Source organism: Coturnix japonica, chromosome 2 (genome assembly GCF_001577835.2).
Source record: "Coturnix japonica isolate 7356 chromosome 2, Coturnix japonica 2.1, whole genome shotgun sequence".
NCBI classification, from domain to species: domain Eukaryota; kingdom Metazoa; phylum Chordata; class Aves; order Galliformes; family Phasianidae; genus Coturnix; species Coturnix japonica.
In genome coordinates this window covers 114124740-114150735 of record NC_029517.1, presented here as the reverse complement: position 1 = coordinate 114150735, position 25996 = coordinate 114124740, and the positions used below count along the sequence as shown (strand labels likewise).

Here is a 25996-nt window from a genome sequence, read left to right as displayed (position 1 = left end):
TCGTGACCCCACTGGAAAACAGAATTCAGAAAGAAAAAACCCAAAGAACAAAAAATATACTGAAGGCTGTAAATTATCTCAGAGCTGAACTGCTTCCTTTCGTGGCTGCCATTTCGTACCACACCTAGTCATTAAGAATCAATAATTCTCCATGCTGTTAATGTTTGAGCTGCTGAACCTCTAGGGCGAGTCTCAGAAACTCTACACTGTGCGGAGACTCACGGACAGACACGGCCCACCTGAGCAAAGGCAAGCACCAAGGCCAGAAGGAAAAAGCATTTTTTAGACCAAAAGAAGCCTTTTGTGTTACAGGTAAGGGGTGAGCTGGCTGTTGTTTCACTGAGTTTTTAAAGGCTGCAGCAAGGGGTTTACTGAAGGCTTTGCTGGCAGTGTTAAGAACTCAGCTGTCCTTGTAAAATGGATGTCTGCTTGTGCTGAGGCTGTCTGGTTTGTATTTGATTTGGATATATTTCCCCTGCTTTCTCTTCACTGAATTTTAACATCTGAAATCAATCATTTAAAGAAAATCAATGTTTTTTTCTTTCTTTTTTTTTTTTAATCTTTGGAACAATATATTTCTGATTGTTCCTGATCTTTAGACTCTGGGAATGTTCTTTCTTCTTTGAATTATTATTATTGAAAGTTGCTAAGATATGTGCATGTTAGAGGCTATCCCAGAGATTTCTGTTCAGGTAGGGGAACCAAAAGGATTATTAGGGATATAGAGTGAAATGAAACAGAGAAATGAAGGGGGAAACATGGTTCCAGTCCTAGGCCAGATCCCAGGCTGCTTTTGTTCAAGCTGATCCTATTTCAATCCTGAAACTGTCTAATACCGATAGGTTTTGTATATGTTCATATACACTCAAACTCTGTTCTAAACGATGGAGGAATATTTTGGTGCACTGGTCTTTGGTAGCACTGTGACTTGGAAGCAGCTTTCAGACATTCAATGGTTGACACTGGAATCAAGCAGAATGGAGATTCAAACCAGTCATCACCGCCTTATAACAGACCCTGCAAAGGGTACATCGTTAGGGCATGATATTTATTTCCAAAGAGGAGGGAACAGTGAGGACACTTTGTGTCCAATCCAATAAATGGCTGTATTTCCACCGCCACACGTTGGAGTCAGTTCTGGGCAGACACCTGATCAAGACACAGACGGACATGAAGGAGTGCATTTTCTATTCCTTATGCTAAGGATGGACATGTCCCATCCATAAACTTCCTCCTCTCTTGTTCCTTCTCTTTTCCCTAAACCCAAACCACGCCAGGTCTTCTGTCCCAGATGCCACCATAAGGAATTCATTTTCTGAGTTTCCTGTCTGCTACCAAATGCAGCTGAAACTGTCCACGGTATTCAGAAGGTGCTGGGAGGAGCAGAGAGGTTGTCAGACAGACAGAGGAAGGGCACACAACTCCATAGTCTATCTAATTGCAATACTGGGAGCAGTATGTACCTTCACAGGTGGTTCAAAATGTCATCTCTCCATCTTACCTGTGCTCAGTTCCACCTCTTCTGGCTGCAGACAGGGCAGTGAGGGACCTGCTCAACAGCATCAGTGTCAGGCACTGAAGGTTTGCTCTTCAGCCATCCTTTTCAGACAGATTTAATGACTTTCTTCATCACCTCTAGTTTCAAAAGAGTGCTGTTTTATTTTCTTCCAGTACCCACCCAGCTTGCCCTGGTACATGGAGAAAGCCCAGTAATTTCAAAGGGTGCAATTGCACATGTAATGAAACCTTGCTCAGAATTACATTTGCAAGAGAAAAGGCTGTGTCACACATCAAAATAAGTGCTACAGGGAGCATCAACATGGACAATAATTTCTATGTTTGCAGGTCTTATTTTAAGGGAAAGGAAGTTTAAAAAAGGTATGATGGAAAGGCCAAGCACAAGGGAGGGAGCTGTGCCTCCATATTGTTTTATTTCAGTGGGTGCCTCTATGGGACAGGGCTGTGGTGGCTGACTGATACCTACAGTTGTGAGCCAGGTGAACATGGAGCTGCACTGGAGTCATCAGTGCTGTACTCCCACCACACCAGGACCAGTCTCATTCTTCTAGTTAAAATTGAGAAGTAGTGAGAAAGCAAGATTTCATTTCTGAGGAACCATTTCATTTGCAGGAGGATGTAACACCAATCAATGCTTCTTTTGGAAAATCAGGTTCCCTCGAGACATGCAGTGCTCCCTGGCCTGGAAATTTCATTTCCAGTTGCCAGCTAGTTTTAAGAGATGCAGAGGCCTCTTGTTCCCTCTGCTTCTGCAAGGTACAGGGGTGGTTTGGTGACCTGAAGACAGGACCGTGAGAGTGGCTTCCACAAGATGTACAGTTTTCTGTGGTTATATGTTCCCTTTGAACACACTTTTGCATTAAGAAAAGCAGAAATGAAAAGAGGGTTTGTGTGATGCAGACAAGCCCAGTAGTGAGATCGCATGACTTGAAATTTTGTACTGACTTTAATTTATTTCTAGCAACCCTCTGAGGCTCTCACAGCATATGGGACCTTCAGCAGCCTGGGGGCACCTGCACTGTTCCCACTCCTGAAGCCCCCGGAGGGGTGAGCGGTCCTCTAAGCGCTCATCTTTATAACTGTGTAAAGGTTTACGTGTAATCTCAATGCACAGATAGAGTTGGCCAGATCATAGGCTTAAAGTCTTTCTCACCTCTTCTTTGCAGAAGCTGAAGCAAATCATATTCCAGTATGTTTAAGCTGTGTGGACTTCAATTTCTGCTTGCAGTTCAGTGGGTGAGTCGCAGCTTTTCCTTCATTTATCTTGGAAGAAAATGTCAAAGGTTGCCCAGCTCTAACCTGAAAAGAGCTCGACTAAGCAGCTGTAAACTTGGGTGCTGGAGGACACCCAGCCATGTATGGGATCCTATGGCCAAAGGTTAAGCAGCCATGTCAATGATGAGGAAAAATTATATATATATTTGGAAGAAAACAGTTTATCTATTTTGCCTCTTGTAGTTCCTCCTTAGATATAATGTTTTCCAATGGATTGGTTTTTTTTTTGTTTTTTTGTTTTTTTTTTTGCTAGTTAAGGTTTAAAAATACTGCTAGAAACTACTAAGCAATGAAGTGCATTGTCCTTTATTATAACCTGAACATAGTAAATGAATGGTGACAGAGCATTAAAACAGGCTGCCCAGAGAGCTTGTGGAGTCTCCTTCTCTGGAGATATTCAAGACCTATCTGGATGCCTACCTGTGTGACATATTGAAGGGTGCCTGCTTTAGCAGGGGGGTTGGACTCCATGATCTATGGAGGTCCCTTCCAACCCCTGCAACTCTGTGCTTCTGTGAATTCTATGGCATACAATGGCATATATTTTAACCCATACATATTAATCATTCAACCTCATTATTTCAAGTATATAAATCCCTTCTCAGGTAATTTTTTGGTGCTGAAATGTATGAATTATGCCATTTATGGACCTCATCTTTCATACTCAATAGATTTCCTGGTGTTCATAAAGGCTTCGCTGACTGCTCATTCTCTAGAATTGAAATTAATTAATTAATAGGAAACATAGGAATGATTCAAATTGAAGTATATGAAAAAATGCCTTAAAATGTGGAGACTCTGGGCATAGGACTGGTGTGCAATGGGAAGCACCTTGCTGCTGTTTCCCTTATTAGAGGCCATGGCACTGGCAGTGCTGATCCCAGGAAGCCATGCCACAGGCTATTTGAAACTGAGCTGTCAGTTACCTTATGGACCAAGGAGTAAACCTTATTTCCCCTTTAGGCCCCTGAGGAGTGATTCATGCTGTAGACATACGTTTGGAAACATTTATGGTGCACATAAAGCAGTTTTAATTGACAGGAAGAGATATCTCACTTGCTTCACAGCCTGCACTTTGAACCCGCTGGGTTTTATGGTGTCAGCCTTTGTTCCTCACAGTGGGGCAACTCCCACTGTCAAACATGGCCAAGGAAAACCCTTCCACAAAATGGCCCTGGGAGAACCTCCAGAGATTTGTCCTGTGGGGGTCAGGCTGTGCCCACCAGTGCCAAGTGGGAAGAGCAAGAGCAATTCAGATTTGGGGTCCCTCTAACTCCCTGTCTTGAGATGAGCTATCAACATCCAGTGAAAAAGCAAAGTGCAGCCATAAAGTACTGTATTCTGGTATGCATAGCTCTTACACAGTTTCTTTGGTTATGTTTCTACTCTCATTAATGTTCACTAGCATTCTTTCTTCCCACCTCACAACTCTTCCCCCAGTTCTCACAATATTCCAGCTTTCCCATTTGCAAGAAGTTACAAACCCTTGCAGGCAAAGAGGGCAAAATCTCTGGCTATTAATAAGCACAATCTGGTGTTATTCAAATGCAGCTTGTGACACATACACACAGAGCAGCGCTTTAGGGTAAATTGGGCTGAACTTAGCTATGTTCTTGTCATAGTTGGAATTAAGTTTTCCCTTGGTGATATGTAAGCTGTGCTTTTCTGTGAGAGGCTAAATAGCTGTCCCAGCAGCAACAGGACCAAATCCAGGGGAAAAGTCATGCAGCACAGTGCCTGACTCCAAAGAGCTGTGGATAGCATGGCAATGGCTCTTTGAATCCACAGAACAGAATAAAATCATTTTTTCCTCCAGAATAAAGAGAAGAAAACTCTGTGAGGCTCTCAGCAGGGAGAGCAGCCCAACAATAGAGTTGTAATCCTGGCAGGTAGTTTGTCAGCATTGATGTGACTTTGGAGACAGAGAGTAGATGTCCTTTAGGATTTTGGTTTTGTTCTTGAAGAACTGCAGGTTTGATTGTCTCATATGCAAGAGCTACTCTAAAGGACTTTGCATGTTTAATTTGGAAACAAGGACTGCCATGAAACTTTAGGGCAAGCGTGTGTCTGGAGATCTTTGGGCGCCAGGCAGGGGTTGGTTATAAAAGTCATAAAAAAACTGTGATAAAAAAGCAGCCTGTGAAGGGATTGCCAGCAGAATATTAGCAGAACATGTCTGCTGCAGTAGGGCTTTACACTTAGAGTTGTGAAGGCATAGGACCTGTGTGGTGTAGACCTGTGTGGCCTGCTCTGATGTTGGGAGTGGTGGATCTGGAGATGCCCAGCTCTTTTGCTTACAATACATTTCATGATTCCTTTTGAATTTTCTGAGGAAATTACACAGGTTATATCCCCAGTTCCTTCCCTTCTCCAGTTGGGGTGCTGAAGTCCCCAAAACACTTGTGGCCACAGGGTTGCATGGCTCCTGGATGGATGTGCCTGGTTCTGCTGGGGACATTGGTGTGGTCCCCAAAGTCTTCTGTTTATCTCCTTTTGCTCTTAGTCTAACGTCAGCTCTTCAGTGTGCCTATTTGCTCTTGAAAGTAGGTCAAATCTCAGTTCATTATAGAATCATAGAATGGCTTGGGTTGGAAGGGACTTCAAGGATCATCAAGTTCTAAGTCCCTGTCACAGGCAGGGCTGCCAGCTGCTAGATCAAGTACTAGATCAGATTGCCCAGGGCCCCATCCAACCTGGCTTTGAACACTGCCAGGGACAGGGCATCTACAACTTCTCTGGGCAACCTGTTCCAGCACCTCACTGCCCTCTCAGTGAAAAATTCCCCCTGACATCTAATTTAAATCTTCCCTCCTTTAGTTTAAAACCATTCCTCCTTTTCCCATCACTACCTACCTGTGTAAAAAGTACAGAATTAAGCATCAAGTGGTTAGAAAAGAGCAGAATCCAAATGTTTGTTAAGTAAAAAGCAAAGCATTCTTTAACAATGAATACACACTCAGAGATGCTCAGTAAAACTATCTTTTCCATTACACTGCAGCAAAATGACTTTCAAGGTCCTCAGAGGTGGAGGGTTGCTGCTTGTGTTTATGACAGCAGATTTTCCTCAGCTGCTCTCTTACCCCTCTCTCTCCTTCCCTCACAGGCTGTGTGCCAGAATTTGGGGGACCTGCATTTAACTGGACCTCTTAAAGACATGAATTTCTCAATTCCAGAAGGAACAGGCGTGCGTGCCATTTACCAGGTAATCAGTGTCTCTTGATATCCACGCATCAAAAACCTTATAGTCTTCATGTGCTTACCTCATGGGCAATATTACTGTCTGTGCTGATGGGACAAGCAGTCCCTTCAGAGGATTTGAAATTGACTTTCTTTATCTGCAAGTTCAAGAGTCTATATGCAAAAAAGCAGGAGACAACCCCTTCTCTAAAACAAAAATATTAAGGGCATATTGAATGACAGAGATTAATAATATCAGCATTCCTCGAGAATGGCTTTCCATGCAACTGTGTCATCATTTTCCTTACACTCTGAGGTTTTCTTCCAAAAACCACAACCACAGAAGGACAGATCCAGCTCCCAGGCAAATGGAGGATGTGTGTCATTATTTTCCATTCCCGTGCTCAGACAAAGTCCTGTCCTAGACAGACGTTTTCTTTGGAAAGAAACCGCACTTGGGATTTCCTGCAGCATTCAGGAAATGCTGTGAAAACTCTCTGGTTTGGAGAGGGATCAGAAAACAGCAGATTTTTTGAGCAGACTCTTGCAATATCATTCTTCAAACCAAGCACGCTATTGGCAATGGATTTTAAAAGATGCAAAAGCCCAGAATTATTTAAATTATGCTGAAAGTTCTGAAAAAAATGTTGATTTTTCTTCTGATTTTTCCACATTCTAGTTTACGCATGAGTCTACCGATGTGATATTCAGAGCAACTGGTGAAAAAGATGGACTAATTGACATCCTGCCGGATACAGGAATACTGTATCTCAATGGGTCTCTGGACTGGGAGACAAGAGCTGTGCACAAACTGCAGGTAAAAACTCAGTGAAAAATAAAAAGAAAGGGTTATTTGTATTCAATTTATTTTGGGGGAAACATGAAATGAATAGAAAACTGTGCTGGAATTTCAAATTATTTCTTTTGCCTGTATTAATAGCCAGCTTTTTTAATTTTTAATATTGAGCATTGCTCAAAGTTGTGATTTTACAGTTCTGAAAGATTTTGCACAGGAAGGTTACACTGAGAACAAGAATTATCCTGACATCAAAACCAATCTATTAATTGTCTGTCCTAACATGAGGAGAACACTTGATTGGAAGTGAAATATGGCACCACAAGTGAGGTTTGCCTGTAACTGCTGAAGACAGTTGTGGTGAATCCCATGGTTGGAACATGAAAATAAACTATCATAATCTATTTAGGAAGGTTATAATCTACTTAGTGACAAATGATGTGACTAGAAGATATCTAGACACAGAAGCACAGATGTAACCTGTGTTAGCAGCAGAAAGCTATTTGGCAGATGTTGGAAGCTACTACAGAAAAGATGATGGTGTGTTTGCCTTGTTATTATGTCCATTCCATAAGGATCTTATTGTGAATGCTCTTGGGAGTGGGACAGTGAATAAACAATCTTTTTGACTCAGTAGAACCTTGTGCTCTTATTCTATGTCAAAAATAGCATTTCCTTCTTTGAGACACTGACAGTGGAGGAGGAAATGATCGTGAGAGGATCACTGTCTGAGCAGACAGAAAACGTGATGATGCTTTAGTTAGGCTTAGCTATTTTTCTAAAGAACAAGATGTCTAGATCTTCAAGTTTAATGGTTTCATTCTATCAACTCTAAAGCACACTTGGAATGGCAAGTATTAGAAAGGACAATTTCCTAGCCCAAGAAGTTATTAACTCTAAAGTTGCAAATCCTTTACAGACAAGAGGAAAAATGACAGAAATGAATAGCAATACTTGATTAAGTATAAATAATTGTGATTTGATCTATTAAGTGCAAACAAAATAAAGTCTGACAGATATAATGTATACTTGGTGCTTTAAAATCAAACAAGGCTGAAAAATGAGAAGTCGGAGTGTTTGGAACAAAAATGTAATCAGAACTAAGAATTAAGTTGTATTAACAAACCTTTAGATCAGCTTGCTTTTCTGGTTGATGTTAACAATGGCACACTTGAGTCCTCCATATCACGTTGAGTTTTCTCCTTGTTCTTTGGAAAGCATCCCTTTTTATCAAAAGGAAATCTTTAGACGGAAGCTGTGCATGATTACAAGTAGTTTGCTGAGGCTGGAAGTTAGAAATTGCTCTCTGAAAAATGTCAGCAGATGCAGGAGTAGGTTATTCTCTTTTGCTGACATTGCATGCTACGGTGAATCACCATCAGTGAGCTACTGTGGTGTATTTGTCCTTGTTGTTGGAACCACCCTACGATGACTCTCATCAGATTTGTATCACAGTAAGAATGACATTTGACAACCTGATTTTCATTTGGTCTTTAAATCTCAAATTTATCTGCATTGAAATAACCTTTTGTTGTTCTTTTCCAAATCTAGGTGGAAATTCTGGATAAAAATGGAGTGGTAGTGAAAGGTCCATGTTCTGTTACAATATACGTTGAGGATATCAATGACAATCCACCAAAATTTGATCAAACACAATACACTGGAGTAGTGAGGCAGAACTCCCGTGCAGGTAATCATCTTAATAATTTAATATTGCAGTTAGTAGGAAGTTAGATAGAAAAGTTAACTGGTAAGATAAATTGGGTGCCATGCTTCAACAAGCTGAAAGAACAGTTTTCCTTCCCACAAGACTGTACTAAATAAATATGCAAGCAAGTATAACATAAATGAATGTGCAAACAAATGACCACTGTGTGGTGTAAAGGGATGAGTGTAATCAGAAATATTGTACTACTTGCTTTGCAAGTATTACTTAATAGGGAAATATTGCTGTCCTCTTCACTGCACAGAAAAGGAAAAATTCTATGCTTGAAGAATTTCAAAAGTTAAAAGTTGCCTAAGTTTATACAGAAAGAGAATGTTACAAATATGTAAATCTTTGCATATCAGTGAAATAAAAAGCCAGAGTAGACAGGGACTCTTTGTTTATTATGATAGATGCTTCTCAAAACCCAGGCTGAACCTTAGTATTTGCCAGAGAAACTTGGATTATGGATTGCAAAAATTTATTCCAGTCATAAGGAAGTATTGAAGAGCAGCTTGAGACCTGTGTTTTGGAAATGAAACAAATAGCTCAGCCAGCTCTATCACTGTGACCATGGGATAAGAGGAAACTTTCAATAAATAATATGCGTATTAGACTACATGGAGCTAGAAAAACCATTCTGCAATATTTTGAGGTATACCTCATGAAAGGCAAAAAGACTTTGAATGTTACAAAGGTGTTCAAAATACAAAATTTTGTTTATCTTTCTATACATCTCTGTTCTTTTTGTTTTATGATTGCTCCTTTCTTTACAAGGAGCATTTCACAACTGTATGACATTTTCCTCAGGGTGCTTTGAGTTGGACTGGTTTGGATAAGGACTACAAAGTGACAATGTAAGAGATACCAGTGAGCTCCAGTCCAGTCACAAGCACTCCTTGGCTGGTAGATAGCCCTCTGAGTTATCATCTCTGCCACTTCCACATCTACTGGTTTTCACCCCTGTTGAGAGCCTATTAAGCAGAGATTGGACCCATGGGGTGGTGCACAAGAAATGTAATTTCCATGCCCAAACACTTCTTAACAAAAGAACTGTGAAATGAAACAGAGGCAGCTCACTGCAAGCTGACTTCTTGGCTTCTGAGCTTTGCACAGATGGACCATGCTTTGAGACTGAATTGCTATCACTTTCTAATCCAAACAGGCAAGCCCTTCATGCGTGTCCATGCCACTGACCTTGATGATCCTACAACTCCCCATGCACAGCTGAACTACAGCATTCCCCACCATTTTCCAAATCCTTATCCAGAAATGCTTTTCCAGATTGATAGTTTAACTGGAGAAATCTCACCAAGTAGGACAGGTATGTAAAATTATTTGTCTGTCAGAAAATGAGTGTATATTACTGGATGTGCATAGAAACAAAATTCTGGCTACACTAAGCCAGATCCCGGTGCTAGCTCTATTCTTTGAAATCTAGAAAACCAAAAGCAGTAACCTGAAAAATACATAGAAAAAAACCCAGCTTGCTGAGATTTGGCACATTTGATGCAGAAACAAGATGGACATAGGAGGCAATGGTCAGGTGGAACACTTCCCAGCCTCTGCTTCATTTTCCTTACAACTCTTTGCTCTGTCTCTAGGCTCTTACTACTTAGATCCCCAAAAGCAGGACACCTTCATACTCGTTGTCTCTGTGAAGGACATGGCAGGGATGACAGAAAATGCTTTCAAGAACAGCGTTGACGTGACGATCACTGTGAAGGAGAGCCTGTGGAAGGCTCCACCCACCATCACAATTAAGGAAAACTCAACCCAACCCCATCCTGTCAATATCAGCCGGGTAAGGCCCCTAACTCCATTCAGTTCCTGCAAGGCTAATCAGTAGCACAGGGTTATTTTACCCCAGCTCACTGAGTTAAATGATTAATTCTTCAGGACTTTGGCACTTCCCAGTTATTTTCCATATGATATCTTTGGGAAATGATCTTCAGGATAGGGCTCATTAGCATATTGTTAGTATGAAATTAATGGGCTAAAGGTATGGAGATAGAGCGGCTAGACTTTGTCCTTCAGTTTGGAGAGGCTGGTAGCATCACTTCTGTGCAAGAATATCCCAAGGATGGAGGAAACTTTGGTGCAATTTGGTGCCTCTGCGATGCTGCCACTCTTCTCTCCTGCTGTGTTTTCTTCAGCCTTTCTGTAACACAGGAGGTCTTCCGGGCTTTGGACAAATCAAGAGCTAGCCCACTTAAGGTCATTCTGAGGTTAGCTGCTTCTGTCTACAGAACATACTGTCAGAGGTCCAGTTCCACTGCAACCCTGTTATGAATAGTTCCCCTTACCCAGAGATATCTTCTGTGGCCAGTTTTTGTGTCACACAATGTACATGTACCTCAACAGTACCTACGAAGGGTTTAAATATCCTCCTTCAGATTCCTGCATTCTGATGGTATTTCTCTTCCGATGTTTCACTGGCCAAACCAAATATTTTGCCCATAATTGCAGAGTGATAGTGATGTATGCACCAGTAAATATTAACCAACAGACAAACAACCTTTCAGAAATGTTTGACTTTCAAAACCACCTTGGCACTGGGACCCTCAGTGCAATCATCTCTTGGGCCTGGTGGGATTCATCCAACTGTATTTGCAGGACTAACTGCTTGGGTGCCATTCCTACTGGCCTAGATGACAGCCCAAGGAAGCCCAGGGTAAAAAAAAGGTGGAAGAAAAACTGGTGTGCTTGGTGCTCACATTCTAGGCGGCTTGTATATAAATTGTATGTGGCAGTTATTGATGTGTTGATTCTGCCTAGTGGAAAATGAAATGCAGTTGCTGTTAGAGTGTATGAAATACAAACAGTAATACCAACTCCTACACTAGTTTGACACTCCTTACTTAATTTAATTTTAAATCTGAAGATTTCCTATCACAGACACTGATGCATTTAATGAGCCTACACACACTTATGTTCAGGTAGGTAGTGGATATTTGCTTTGATGCTCCATGTCCCTGAGTTAGATAAACCAAGGTACAACAAGCAGTAAAAGACAGTGAGAGGAGATGGAATAGATAAGCATTAAGACAATCAAATAGCTCCTTCTCCTGTATCACAGTTAACCTTCACAAAACCCTCTCACAAAAAGATAGTCCATGTTTGACAGATGGAGAAACTGAGATAAAATGGCTTTACTGCCACTATTCAGAGAACAGAAGTGGATTATCAGCCAGTTTTTCTGAGCCTTGTCCTGAGAGCCTGCCAAACTGCTTATTTTCTTGTTTATGTATCTAACAGGAATGCAGTCTTTACTGTTTGTGGCCCAGAAATGATCCCTGTTAAATCTCAGTCCACACTTATGACTTCCTGTCCTGACTAATTTTTGTGGTTTTAGGTGCAGTCAAATGAGCCAGATGTAATTTATGAGATTTTTGAAAAGGAGAATCTGGCCAAGCTCCCATTTTCCATCGATCAGAATGGGTCTATTTATGTGACTGAACCATTGGACAGGGAAGAAAAGGATGCTGTAAGTAAACACGTGCAACCTAACTGGTGGGAGAGAGCATAGCGGGAAGCTGATTACTGGTGTGGGAATAAACAGAAGGAAGCTAAGGAGGACATGGAGGGAGAAAAGGAAATTAAAGTTTAATTTCTTAGCAGATGTGAAAGCATATTCTCCTACTATACTATAAGACAGAGCTATGTTTTCTACCCTACAATACTTCTACGTGGGTTTGGTGTAGCAATCACCACCCACAGCACTATGTATAATGCATAGTGCAGAACACACCATGGCAGGGTTTTTGGTTCACAAGCATGTCTTAAATCCACTCCAGATTCCAGAGTCCGTAGCAGAGGAGGAGTTTAAGTTGCAGCTGTAACTGTAAAGTTACCCTGAAGTTCCCTGTATGATGGGCTTCTATATAGAAAACCCTCAGTTCTTTTTTCTTGGAGGAAATCTGGGGACAGAAAGTACAGAGTTACTCCCATAGTTATCTATTTAAATGCAAATATGTCACTGTGGACATTCAACACACCTAATCTCAGTACCCTCATTGCAGTATTCATTCTTTGTAATCACAAAAGACAAAGAAGGAGAACTGGTGGACAAACCTCTGAAAATTAATGTTGTTGTAGAAGACATTAATGACAACCCTCCAGTATGCCAGAATGCTGTTACTATACTTGAAGTTCAAGAAAACGAAAGTGGAGGTAAGAAAATGCATTCTTTTTATTCATACATATAATTGTGGTCCTCTTCTTGTTTCCAGCTGGCTGCAAACAGAGCCAGAAACTCAGACCCCAAAGTGTAAAATGGAGGAACATTCTTCTGCACTAACAGCCCTCTTGTTTCCATGCTGATAGTTCACACACAAAGGAGATCAATAACCTGTCCGAAGTCAGACTCCAAAGCTGTATTTAAAAAATAGTGTTCCATATAAAACGTAAGATTGCATTTTCCCATTTCACACTCCAATGCTTGGAGTGTTAAAAGAAAACAAACAAAAAACCCACAACAAACCAACACTTATATTATCATTTCCGTTGTTATCATTTCTATAAATGTTCTACAAGAGATCTGAGATCATTTCTTCATGCCCTGGCGCTCCTCCATCATAATGCCTTTGACTTCAATGGGCCATTACCAAAATGTAGCCCTAAGTCTTCATATGAGTTATTTAGTTTCAAGTCTAAAGTGCCTATTGCAGTCTCTTCTGATCAGAACAAATAGCAGAGTCCTCTGGACTGCCCCAGGCCCAGACCAGCTGTTTGGGATGCTTAAAGAAAAAAGCTATAAGAAGTCAAATGATCGTGTCCATTGCAGAGTTTTCCACTGAGCTGTATATTTGTTGTTGTTGCTGTGGTGAGTGTGTACCTCTGAGCAGAAATAGGAGCACTGTGCTATCTGGCTGACTCTGTTCTCCCCTCTGCCCCAGGAAGCAGCATTGGCACTCTGGCTGCCACAGACATGGATCAGAAGGACACTCTCAATTCTCGGCTTAAGTTCAAAATTCTGAGTCAGGATCCTGCTGTTCCTACAAGTAATCTGTTCTTTATTCAGCAAGACTCAGGTGTTTTGCAGTTATATGGACATTCATTAAACAAGCGCATTGCCTCCAGCTATTCCCTAAAGGTGCAGGTGACGGATGAAGGTATGTAATGCTTCCTGTTATATGTTGAAGTAATTTTGTTCATATCCTCACTGTCAAAGAGATTAAATGAATCCTAGGGAGTTCACTGGAAACAGCACTGGGAGCTGACCTGCTCCAGAACTGTCCTTCCTTGTTCTGGAGGTGCAGACATGTTCAGCATGATTCACAATGCAAGTATGGAAGGAAACCAGCTCTAAGGCAGTGCATGGTTAAACCAATCACTTTTTTAACAAAAGATTTCCTTGCACAGGGGAAAAAAAAAGAGAAAAGATGTATGCTTGATTGTTTACATATTGCATTTTGTTCCTAAACCTCTCATTCACAAAAATAGAATAAAATAAAGTAAAATAAAATAATTAAATGCAGAGAGTATAGATAATGTATTGTAGAAGATTAAGAGCTGAAATTCATTTTCAAAAAACATTGAATCATAGAATCATAGAATGGCCTGGGTTGAAAAGGACCACAATGATCATGTAGTTTCAACCCCCCTGCTATGTGCATCAGCCTGGCCTTGAATGCCTCCAGGGATGGGGCATCCACAGCCTCCTTGGGCAACCTGTTCCAGTGCACCACCACCCTGTGGTTTCCTCAACCTTTCCTCATAGCAGAGGTGCTCCAGCCCTCTGATCATCTTAGTGACCTTCCTCTGGACCTGTTTCAAGAACTCCATGTCCTTCCTGTACTGGGGGTCCCAGGCCTGGACGCAGCACTCCAGATGGGACCTCACAAGAGCTGAGTAGAGGGTGACAATCACCTCCCTCTCCCTGCTGGCTACCCCCTTTTTAATACAGTCCAGGACTTAACAATTTTGTCCATTATGCAAGTTCCCAGGAATACTTTGTGGTTCACTGTATGGAATGTAAAGCCTAAAGCATTGTGCTAAGGTCCTCAAAGTCAGGCTCAAGCAACTTGACAGTGTTCACTTTTGCACGCAGTGAACTCTTTCAGAGCGAAGTTATTTTTGGCAGTAGGGTTGCTGTGACATTGCTTGTTCTCTTTCCGTGCAGTATTCCAGACAATCTGTGATGTGCAAATACATGTCATCGACATCAACGATCAGATTCCCATCTTTGAAAAATCAGATGTGAGTATTTTTAACACCATCTTTGATGTTCCTAACAAGCTTTTGACAGATGTTTGAGCATGACCCAGTGTCTGCAGAAGTCAATGGGAAACTAACCATTTACAGAACAGGTAACAGAGCAACAGAATGAAAATAAAGGCAAGGAATTGCTGCAAGGCCTGTATGCAAGGTCTATCCAAACAATAAATGGCAATGATTCTATTAAGGCTATTCATTTCAGAAATGTATGTTCTGGAGTGGGGAAGAAGGAAGAAAAGGCTTTAAAATTAATTTGAAAAGCTAACATCTCCCAAGTTCACTTCCAAATATTGCACTAATGCATCCAGGAAACCCAAAAGCTGAAATGTACTTTTAGTTTAGATGAATGGAAATATAACCCTCTATTTTCTGTAACTGAAACCAGTGAACCAGTAGTCCATATCCAAATGTAGACCTGCTGGCCCTTGGTGCAGAGCAAGTGTCAAGCTCTTGCTTTTCACTCTGGCGGAGCTGCTGAAGCCTTGGGCAGTTGGCCCAAGTCTTGCTACAGGTGCCACAGGGGCCAACATGCCTACACCTGCTGTGCATAAGCTCCTGCTGTACTTCAGGCAACAGAAGCACAGGGCTCAGGAAACCTGTCCAGTCCGTCAGATGTAGGTTGCCTCTTGGGGAAGTTGTACTGGGTTTTGGGCTTTGCTGACGACATTGTCCAGCTATCTGTTGCTCTGTGCCTACACAGAAAGCTGTTGACTTTCTTGCCAGAATTTCTCAGTTCAGGATCTGGTCTCAAAATTACTGGGTTATGGCACACATCAAATACAGTAAGTGATGCTGGACTGCTAATGTTGCAATGACCAGTGGTGTATAGAATGATTAAACATTCAACAGTCCCTGTGATCAGGGTGCTCAGTGGGAACAGAGCAGACCTCTTGACTGTCCCTGCTGTGAACATTGCATGTGTGTGGAGCAATTTCATCAGAGGAGGTAAAAGCTGCCCCAAAGGGTCTAGGACTGCTGCTGTACTGGTCGCTTACCCATGGACAGAGATCCACATCCTTGCTAAATATGCAGCTAAGAGGATAAAGCAACTTTGCTATAGGGTCCTTGCCAACCTCAGGCAGTGAGTTAGCTCACCTCTACTTTTGAGTTTGCTGCAGCACTCGGGTTTTAATCTTCAGATGGTGCTCACTGTGTCATATCTCAACAATCTCTTCTCAGTATCACAACGTGACTGTTGCTGAAAGTCTCCCGGTAGGAACGGTGTTATTGGAAATTCAAGCTACTGATGGGGATGAGCCTGACACAGGGAGCTCCTACATCATTTACCAAGTGAAGGAAGGAGATCCAAACAACACATTCATCATAGAGACAGATCCCGAAACAAACCGAGGAATCCTGAAGATTAACAAGGTGAATAGATGGATTTATTCTTCTCCTATATATGTCTACATACTGCTTCTGGCTCTGCTGTTGCCCCCTTCTTTGTCAGAGTATAAGATCTTTATGTACCACAGGGGAAAAATGGTATTATTGGAGTGATCAGATGCAGCCATGGTGGTAGGCTGTCATGGAACAGAACTTCCACCCTACTGGTGATGTTGGTGACTTTTGCCACCAAGCACAGGTGAAACTGGCTTGTCTCAGCATAGGACAGTTTGTTCCTGCAGAGACAAATGCTGACTGTGGCAAAGAAGAGGTCAGTGTGTGCTGAGGTGGCTGATAAATCCCACATGCTCAGTGTTGGAATCAGAAACACAAGGAAGGTTTTCCACTGAATTCAGGCATTTTAATAACAAAATAGTTCTCCCTTTGAAATTAGTATTTTTGGAGGACATGAACTATGAGACTGAAAAAATGATTGCTCATTTTTCAAGGACTTGTTGAAAACCTTGTTAACATCAAGTTCACCTGCCACTGGCCAGGCCAAGGGCAGTTATTCAGGCTTGACCTCAGCATCATTTTTTTTCCTGAGGAGGCAATTGTGAGAAACTCCATGGTGTAACAATCCTCACAAGACTTTTGTAAGCCAGAGGTCGTCCAAGGCCTTCTAGTATGGAACTATAAATACTATTGCTGTAAACAGGATATAGTTATTAAACTTAGGCAGGCAGGTGGCAACATTATTAGGAAATGCGGTTGCTGAGGAAGCCTCCAAATGGGCATATGGTTTCATTTAAATTGACTGTTCCCAGTGTCATTTTACTCTTGACAGCTCTCCTTTATTTCCTCTATATCTTCCTTGGGAAGAAGAGGGTTTTGCTGTTTCTCATGGTGGGAAAGACAGGGGAGCTCCCCTCTGCCCTCTGGGAGCAGCACTGGAGGACCTCAGCCTGTGGGTTGCTGACTCCTCATGGATAAGGCTCAGCCAGGTGGGCTACAGATGAAAAACGAGAACATTTTCACATCTATCTGGTACTTGCTGAAGTGAGCAGTGGGACTGTTGCTTAAAGTACATTTTTCTGATTTATCCAGGCTCTTGATTTTGAAACAGCTCAAGTGCACAACCTGGTGATCAATGCAACAAACCCCGAACCTTTGGTGTCAGGAGTGCAATACAACTCCAGCTCCCTTACCTTGTTCAAAGTCTTTGTAACAAACGTGGATGAACCTCCTGCTTTCCACAAGGAAGTTTACACTGCAGAATTATCTGAAGATGTTCCTGTAAATACTCTGGTCGTGACAGTGGAGGCCCACGATCCTGAGGGGGATGCTGTACGGTAAAAAAAGCAACAAATACTTGTTTCTTTATTGTGCTTAGGATTTATAATTTTCTTTTTAATAGAGGTACAAGGTATTTGGAATACAGAAAAAGGCTTTCTTTTAGAAAAGCTTGCCTATTCTTATTTCCCAGTAGAAGGAAGAGATGTTGAGTGGTGGCCAGATACCTAGCCACGGAAGACTTCTGGGCACTGCTTTTTCAGTGTTGTGACAAACACTGCCAGTGGGACCCAGTAGGATAGTAGTTAATTTTCATGTCTGTCAGGAAACTTTCGCACTTTTTAACCCAAGGCACAAAGATAATAGTGACGCTCAGGTCCATGACTGATAATTCATTCATTTTCTTTTCTGATGGTCAAAGATCGATCTACCTCCACTATGGATGCAAGGCTCTGTGCAAGCCAATTCCTATGCTGGTAATGGGATGCTCATTTGGTGACTGGCTCATTTGGTATCTAACACTTTGCCTCTGCCAGATCACAGACCCATGCACAGCTGTACCACATGGTGTGAATGTACCTTTCTCAGCAGCATTGGGTAGAAAAACTATTCGTGGTTCTTTCTGCACAATTCCCAGCTAAAATGCTGGAAAGATCAATTCAAACCAAACAACCCTTGAAATCTGACTAAACACCAAGTAGTTAATGGAGTTTCAGAATAGAACCATTAGGCCTCCTGCGGTTTTTTATTCCCAGTGAGTGGTTTATCATCTGGCTTTCTACTTTTCCCTAACTTTTGGGAACTTAACATGCTTGGCCTTCAGTAAAGCTTTTGACAGTGAGCCACATAGTCCAGAGCACTGGGGGATGATGACAGAGACAGATGACAGGAATTCATGTTTACATGAACAACATTTATGCCAAAAAAATAGGCTAAAAGAAGTACAATATAAAGAGTTAAAATGTACAAGCATGTCAGCATGCTGTTTTTAATGCAATAGGTACTGAAATAGGAACTGAAATAGCAAAAGTAGTCAAAGAAAGATACTCAAACAAATGTTTTTAACTGGGTCATGTGTTCGTGGTTAAATTTGTATAAATAAATAGAGAGACCTTGTGCTTTCTTCTTTTTCTTTTTTTAAACAATAATATACAGGCAATTAAGCAGTGATCTTTAAAGCACTCCCAGTTTCAAGGCTGCTCCTATGATAATTATGCTGCAGCCTACCTCAGGGTGCTGGCCCCTTGCTTGTCCTGGCCCCACTGCTTTTTCTGCCCCTGCCCCCTATGGCCTGTGTCCCCATAAAAATCAAGGCATGGCAAACAAGATGGGGAGAGAGGGATATGGCACTGGGACAGAGCATACTTCTAGATCAAAAGCTAGAAATACAACAGGTTTCACAGTTACTAGGAAGGTGGAGTTGCAGCACACCATAAGCTGGAGGAATGGTGCATTCCCATTGTTCTGCTCTCACTCTTCATTCTCTGAACTACCAGAATGAATAGGTTTAACCTCTCTTCCTCTGTCCCTTCTGGTTGGCTGTACTACTGGGACCTTTCTGAGAACTCCTCTTTTCAAGTACAACATTAACCTAGCTACTTGTCTATAATCAATAAAGTATTTGCTCTGTCAACATTTTTGCATGATTTGGAACACTGTATGTGCTTCTTTCCTTATTTCTTTCTAAAGATATTCCTTGGAAGGTGACTGGAGAAAATGGCTGAGTATTGATTCGTCCACTGGGCAGATACACACTGCTTCTGCTTTGGATCGAGAACAAGAACAAGTGTACAGAGTTGATGTTGTTGCATCAGAGAAAAGTAAGTGGTGAAACAACTACATGCACACACACAGATAAATCCTGACCTTTCTGGTATATGAGTAATGATCGTATTTCCTGTGAATTCAGGAGGACCGGGAAGCAAAACTGAACACATGGAAAGTACAGGAATATGTGGTATATCTCCAGAAGGATATATCCCTTAAGAATTAACCTTTCTTAAAGGATATTTTGAAATTGCAGAACATTAAGATTAAGACAGCTTTCATGAAGTCAGCTATCATATGCTATTATATTTGCTTGAGCAGCAAGGCATACAGCGAAGGTCACAGTTTCTTCAGTGTTTTCAGCATCAATTTTTTTTAACCATTTTTTTCCTCCACAGATACAAAGATTTTCTTCTTGTAGGTATGCTTAAGCTTTCCAAAAACATATCTGGAGAGTAACTTGTAATCTTATATAAAATTTCAATTTATTACAGATAAAATTAATACATTGGTTAGTCTGAAATACATTGAGGTTCCTAGCTCCATTAGCATCTTTAAGGTAGTTCACACGAGGAGATTTCCTTGTGTGTTTTAAATCAAATAGAAGTTAAAAACTCTGGACTGTATCTAATAGGCATTAATAGGCATAAATCTTGTTTTTCCCATATTAAGCACAGAATAAAAATAATGCTGGCTGCTGCTCTGGAGGATGTAAAGATGCAGTTATTGCATGTCAGGAGGAAGGTGTGCTTAATCAAACACTGAGTTGGAGTGGGGCCATTCCTATAGGAATGGGCAGGAGAAATGACAAAACTGAGAGCTTTTCCTGAGTATCTTATCTTGGCCCTGTGGCAGGGTACTGACCTGTGTTTCTTATCTATAGAAGAGAGGGAGGAAATTTTTGGATTTTCACACTAAAAAGAGTGCTCCAAAGAGTTAATGCTCTGACCTTAAATACAACCATTTACCAGATGGTTTAGCTGCCTCCTTTGGCTTGCCAGTGTTCTGCAAGTTAAGTTAGCAAGAACTGTGGACAAATAAATCATAATTTTTAAAAACTTCTACTGATGGTAGAAACTACCATCAGACGAACGAACTGGATCTCCTGAGACCTTTCCTCCACTTCCTGTGAACAGAGTACCACCTTCCACTGCACCAGGATACCTATAAAATAGCTGCAAATGAATCAACCCGGCCTCCACATCCGAGCCGTGATTTCTAACTTTGCATTCTGTTAAACTCTACAGATAATGCGGCTCAGAAATCCAAAACACCCTTAGTATTAAACTTAAAGGATGTGAACGACAACCCTCCACGGTTAAATATGGATTATCCTCTTTTCTTCTGCTACCCACTCAGTGGAGGAGAGAGAACACTAATCAGAGCTACTGATGATGATGAACAGAAATTTTACTCAACAATTACTTTTTCTCTCAAGGATGATATTGATACAAGAAATAACTGGGAAATCTCAAAAATCAATGGTAAGTTAACACAGTTATTCTTATAATGAAACGAGACACTTTAGGTAATCTGGGAACTATAACAAAATATAGAATTCTTTTCCATTCCTACCATCACGTATCCAATATTTCAGGTAGAATAAAATGTAAGCTGTTGAGGAATTCCATACATTTTGGTATGCACTTATTTGAACACTGAAGTATTTACTTGTTTGTTTGTTTAAGAGATAACATTTAGCAGACTTCAATTTAAAATTTCACTAGCACTGAGGAGAGAACATGTAAGAATAAAATATACAGTGAGCTTAGAATAACATGTCATTTCTAACAAAGATGTAGAGTTATCGTGAGTTATCTATTAGTTACTGCTCTCTGTGTGCAAAGAGAAGTCCTGCCTCACAATCCAGCTGGATTTTTTGAAGGACAGTAAGCATGTGAGTAAGAAGAGTGCTGGGCTGATACAGACCATTCCTAAAAGTCTGCTGAGGAAATGTCTCACCAGATAAGTCTGGATTGCCACAGTGTGAGAGGGACAAGTTCTGAAAGGGTGAATCATCTAAAAATCAGAAATTGGAGTAACTGGTCAGCTCTTGTAGTGGAGGGAATTTATATTTGGTATTCTATACTATTTATTTATTTATTTTTTGCTCAGTACTGTGCAATTCTATGTACCTACAGAGTATGTGGATGTGCAATAAGGAGGCAAAGTTCACTGGTGATACGAAGTTATTAGAGTAGAAACTCTAGTTGTAGAACTTCTTATCATGAGATATCATGGATGTAGAAATCTTCAACAAACTCAAATGAAGAAATTAGATTTTGTCCAGGAAGTCCTTGAAGTCCTTGAAGTGAAAATGAAGACTGGAAGGCTATTAGGAGAAAATAATGCTTATGCTTGCCTTTTTTATTGTAATCTTCAATTACTCTGGAGATAAGATATTGGCTTAGAGGGACTTTTGAAGTGATCCCAATGACTGTTACACTTGTACATTTCCTAGTTTTAGGGTGTGTTGGATGTGGCAGTGTAAGAGCACTAGAAAGCTGATCTGTCCCCTAAATTTTCTTGATAACAGTTTCAGCTGGTTTTGACTTATAGGAATACATGATGATTGATACTCTCGGTTTAGATGTGATGGCACCACTGTAGCGCAATCCAAGATTAGATTTGACTGCTGCAGAAATTAAGAAGGAAATTCTCTGATGATATGACACAAAAGGCGAGACTACGTACTCAGGCAGTCCCTTTTGACTTAAGGTTTGTAAACCAGTGAGACCTAGGAAGCTGTGGAGGAAAACAGGAAGTGCCATCAAGTGGAAGGCAGCCTTACGAAAAAAAACGTATGCAGTTGTAATGAATGTTGAGCTAAATTTCTTCTTTGTGCTAACACTAATATCTCTTCTTATAACATACAGCTACTCATGCTTACCTGTCTCCCAAGCATTCTAACTTTGAAGAGAAGGTATACAATGTTCCAATGACAATGAGTGACAACGGAATGCCACCATTGGAGAGAGAAGTGATTCTTGAAGGTATGCTATGCTTAGAAGACTTTTATTTCAAGACAACTGTAACATGTAAGAATAATCAATTTGCACTGTTAAACTTCTCATTAACTTCATTGTCCTTCTTTTTGCAGTAAATGTCTGCACATGTTCAAGTGAAAATTCATGTTTTATACAAGTAGAACGTGAGCACTCCAGGCCAAGCACCGGTCAGGCAATTGGGATTCTTCTCGGCGTCCTAATAATTATTGGTAGGTGATTTCTTCTTGGTTGACATGGGATCTGGTCTCTGAGATGATGATGCTGCATTTCTGACACCGATTCACTCCTTCTGTGAAGAGATGGCATAAGTGATGCAGAATTAGCAGAAGAGAGATTTCATACCAACGTAATCTTTTTTGATATTCTTTTTTATGAACATAAGTGAAAAATCAGTGAGGATGACTGTTATGTGTTCCAGGAACTCTTCCTAGGCAGTAAAGAACAAAAAGAATTCAGTGCACAATGCCATGTGATTTTTGAATGTGATGGTCACAAGCACCAGAATGGGTGACTGTGAATGAGCCATGAAGAAGAGAGGAAAGATCCAAGGAGAAAGTCAAAGAAAATCAATTAAATACTTTACAGACCTCATATTTGAAAGAGTAGGGTGAAGCTACAGGATAAAAGTGGGGGAAAAACCCCAACAACCTAAGAACTTATTAAATAATTATGCCATTTGAAAAGAGAATGAGTCTCCAAGAACAAGTTGCTATTTACCCAAAAAGACAAAGCCAAAATGCTATACACCAAACCCTCAGAGCCAGAGAAAATGTCAATGCGTATTTGATTCATCCATGTTCTTATTTAGAAGACAGAAAGAGGAAAAAAAAGTGATCCAGAGGATCTAAAATGGGAAAAGCCATGCTCAGATCAAGTAATTGATAGAGAAAGACATTGCCTTAGTTTGATCCTTTTCTTAGCATGATGCTATATGTAAATACAAATTATAATGGGTAACTGACAAAAGATATCATAATTGCCAGCCTGAGAGAGCACAGTGTAATTTGCTACCAAATTGTAACTTCAAAACAAAGCAAAATAGCACAGTGAATGTAGCTCATAAAGGACTTAAAAATAATTCCTGAAATGATTATGCATGGTTTATTTTTCAACATAATTTTTCCACTCTAAAGGAAAAATCAGATGATTGTTCCTTAAGTAGAGCTAACATGGATCACAGATCAGAGATGACCATGGAAAAAAGAAAGTGAAAAGTATTTAAAGCATTTTTGAAATCTGGTGATAGAACAAATGTTGAGTTTGATCTTGTAGCTCAGAAGGTGTGATCATAAAAACAGCCACTTATTGGAGGTGTGTCTGACACAAGAATGAATTCCTGCATGATCTTAGGGCTACCTGAGACCTCAGCACTTTCTGTTCCAAGAGAAAGGATCCTCTGTAGTCTTGCTTTATTTAAAAGAAACATAGAGCATAGACACTGGAAACAGTTCAACAAAGCACAAAATGAACTGCAAACCTTCAGCCAATACAGTCTGATGGGACCAAGTCTTTCATCAAAGTAAAATTCCTTTCTGTTCTTAAAGAGTTTCTCCAACTGAGGAAAGGGTGGGAGAATCACTGAATCACAGGGTGGCTGAGCTTGGTAGGGACCTCCAGGTCCACGTGGTCCAGCCCCTTCTCCAGCAGGGACACCTACAGCAGGTTGCACGGGACAACTACTCAAATATGAATGTAAATGAACAACTGTGGAGGAGATATTCAGAGCAGTGAATGAGGTCCTAGTGCACACTGCTGCCCCAGCACTGCATGGTCATTCCCCAGAGCCACTTGGTTTCATTCAGGTTGTGAAGCAGTACAGACATTGCATTGTCAGCATCAGACTCTTTGCTGAAATACCTTTCCAGAATGTTTTCTTTACTGACAAGTGCTCTCTGTTTTTCAGGTGCAATTATAGGAGGTGTATTTTTTCACATGAAATACAAAGAGAAAAAGAATAAGAGCCAACAGAAAGATGCAAAGGATCGGTCTGAAAGTGATAAGCTGAATATATGACTGTTTATGTCATCAAGAAAAAAATGCCCTTTGGGTTCGGGAGAAGTGACCTTTGTATCTCCCAAAGCCCAGAAGTGTATTATCATGAACTGAGGATACAAGCATGGAAAAGCAGGCTCCCAGGGTTTTGTCCTCACTTTTGCAGGCAATAATATTCAGTCACAAACCCAAAAATGAACATCCACTTCAGCAGCAGGCTTTTGACAAAGGATCAGCTTTGACATCTGTTAGCTGATGACACCACCAAATGCTGAGCTCCTGCAAGGATCAATGTATGGAACCAGCCATTGTACAGCAGCTAAAGTAAACGTGGACTTTCCAGAGGACTAACATTTTATTTGACTGCACATCTACTGCTCTATACCTCTCCATAAGTAATCGAACAGCAGAATGGGGAATGAAGTCCTGTGTTACATTTGAAGATGTCTCATGAAGTATCAAGAGTTCCTTTGAGTCTCAGCAAAGTTCCTTTCAAACACTGCAGTCTGAAACCTGCCCTGAGTCATATCTGCCTGCTTACATTATTCTGGTGAATTTGTGCAAGCAATATTCACTAGCAATGTGACATTTCAGTTTTTTGTTTATGGGGTCCAGTTTGTGAGGTGACATTGTCTTTCATTACAGTTTTGAGGTTAAAAAACATGCACTGAGTCATGTGGAAATTGAGTGATGTCCTGTTTTATCATACTGTTGCAAATATTTTGCTTGCCTCCTGCATGTTTGATAACAATAAAAATGTTCCTTAGTGGTTTTGGTGTCTATTTATTTTTTAATAAGAGAGAGAAACAGTGCTTGTGAGCAAACCACTGCTGCTTGGTTATCTGTTGTGCTTAACCCTTACTTTCACAACACGTGGACTGAAAATGGCTGTCTGATTCTAGATGCAATGGTTGCTGAAGGTACTTGTGTATTGGCTTCAGTAAGAACTTGGACCCAGGATGACACTTCAGAAAAGGAAAGCTGTTCCCATGACAGCATGCCTATAGAAGGCATTCCTGGTGACAACTGGTGACAGTTTGAGGGACGCTTTTAAGCTATAAATAAAAGTTGACAAATATTTTGTTAAACTGAAAAGACAATATACTTCTGAAAACATTGTAGAAAAGGTCATATGGAAAAGGGTATTTGTTTACATCTGTGTGTGGTGGTTTTTGTTTTTTTTTAATAACTTTTGCATGCAGCACAGAACTAGAAAGAAAAGAGCACTTTTTGGGTAGCATTGCATTATAATAGGTTTTCCTAGAATGCTGCCAGTAAAAACTTTGCTTTTGGGCTTCAGCGACAGAACCCAATTGTTGTATCTCCTACCCCAGCTGTCACAGCTCTGTTATTTGCTGTGGGGCTCACTGCTGGAATGTATTTATTTTATGATGGGAATGCAACCCATTATATTTGGAAAGTATGACATTCAGTTACGTCAGTGTGTCCGGGGATTGGGATTAGTATATTATTTTATAAATAAAGGAGCCAAAGTTCAGGAGTCATTGTACTTGTATATACCAACATGGCTTTATCTGAAGATGGGGAAAACGTGCAGCAGTTCAGATTTCCTTTACCTCCCCAACCTATCCTCTTTGCTACTTTTACAAAGAGCTTCTCCTATTTTAATCAGCTTCTCTGAAGCAAAGTCAATAAATTACACATTTAATTTATCTGCATTCCTGTTGCCAAAATACATCACCGGTTGGACAGCAGGATCTCAACCTTACTCCACCACAAATCTTTGACAGAACTCTCCTGCTCTCAAGGGATGTGTCACATCTTTGCTTTCATGCTGATGGAGGCACAAGCTAAGTGCTGTGGCTGGGGCATGGGGCAATTCTCAGGGCTTCTGGCAGTACGTGTTAGACCGATTCTCAAGGGAAATATTAAATATTAAAATTAAATATTAAAAAGAAG

At 40.8% G+C, this 25996-nt stretch overlaps 1 protein-coding gene across 1 annotated transcript; it reads left to right on the top strand.

The window, feature by feature from the left end:
• The first annotated feature begins 188 nt into the window (after positions 1–188).
• CDH17 (cadherin 17) lies at positions 189–24848 on the top strand. Its single transcript, XM_015855972.2, has 18 exons — positions 189–312; positions 2685–2754; positions 5897–5995; positions 6650–6787; positions 8318–8456; positions 9637–9795; positions 10076–10275; positions 11827–11958; positions 12494–12644; positions 13370–13585; positions 14596–14672; positions 15870–16061; positions 17124–17368; positions 18999–19129; positions 20324–20560; positions 21953–22069; positions 22177–22293; positions 23988–24848. Exons 2-18 carry the CDS (start codon positions 2710–2712, stop codon positions 24095–24097), a joined length of 2505 nt encoding a protein of 834 aa, XP_015711458.1. The 5' UTR covers positions 189–312; positions 2685–2709; the 3' UTR covers positions 24098–24848.
• The last annotated feature ends 1148 nt before the right edge of the window (positions 24849–25996 follow it).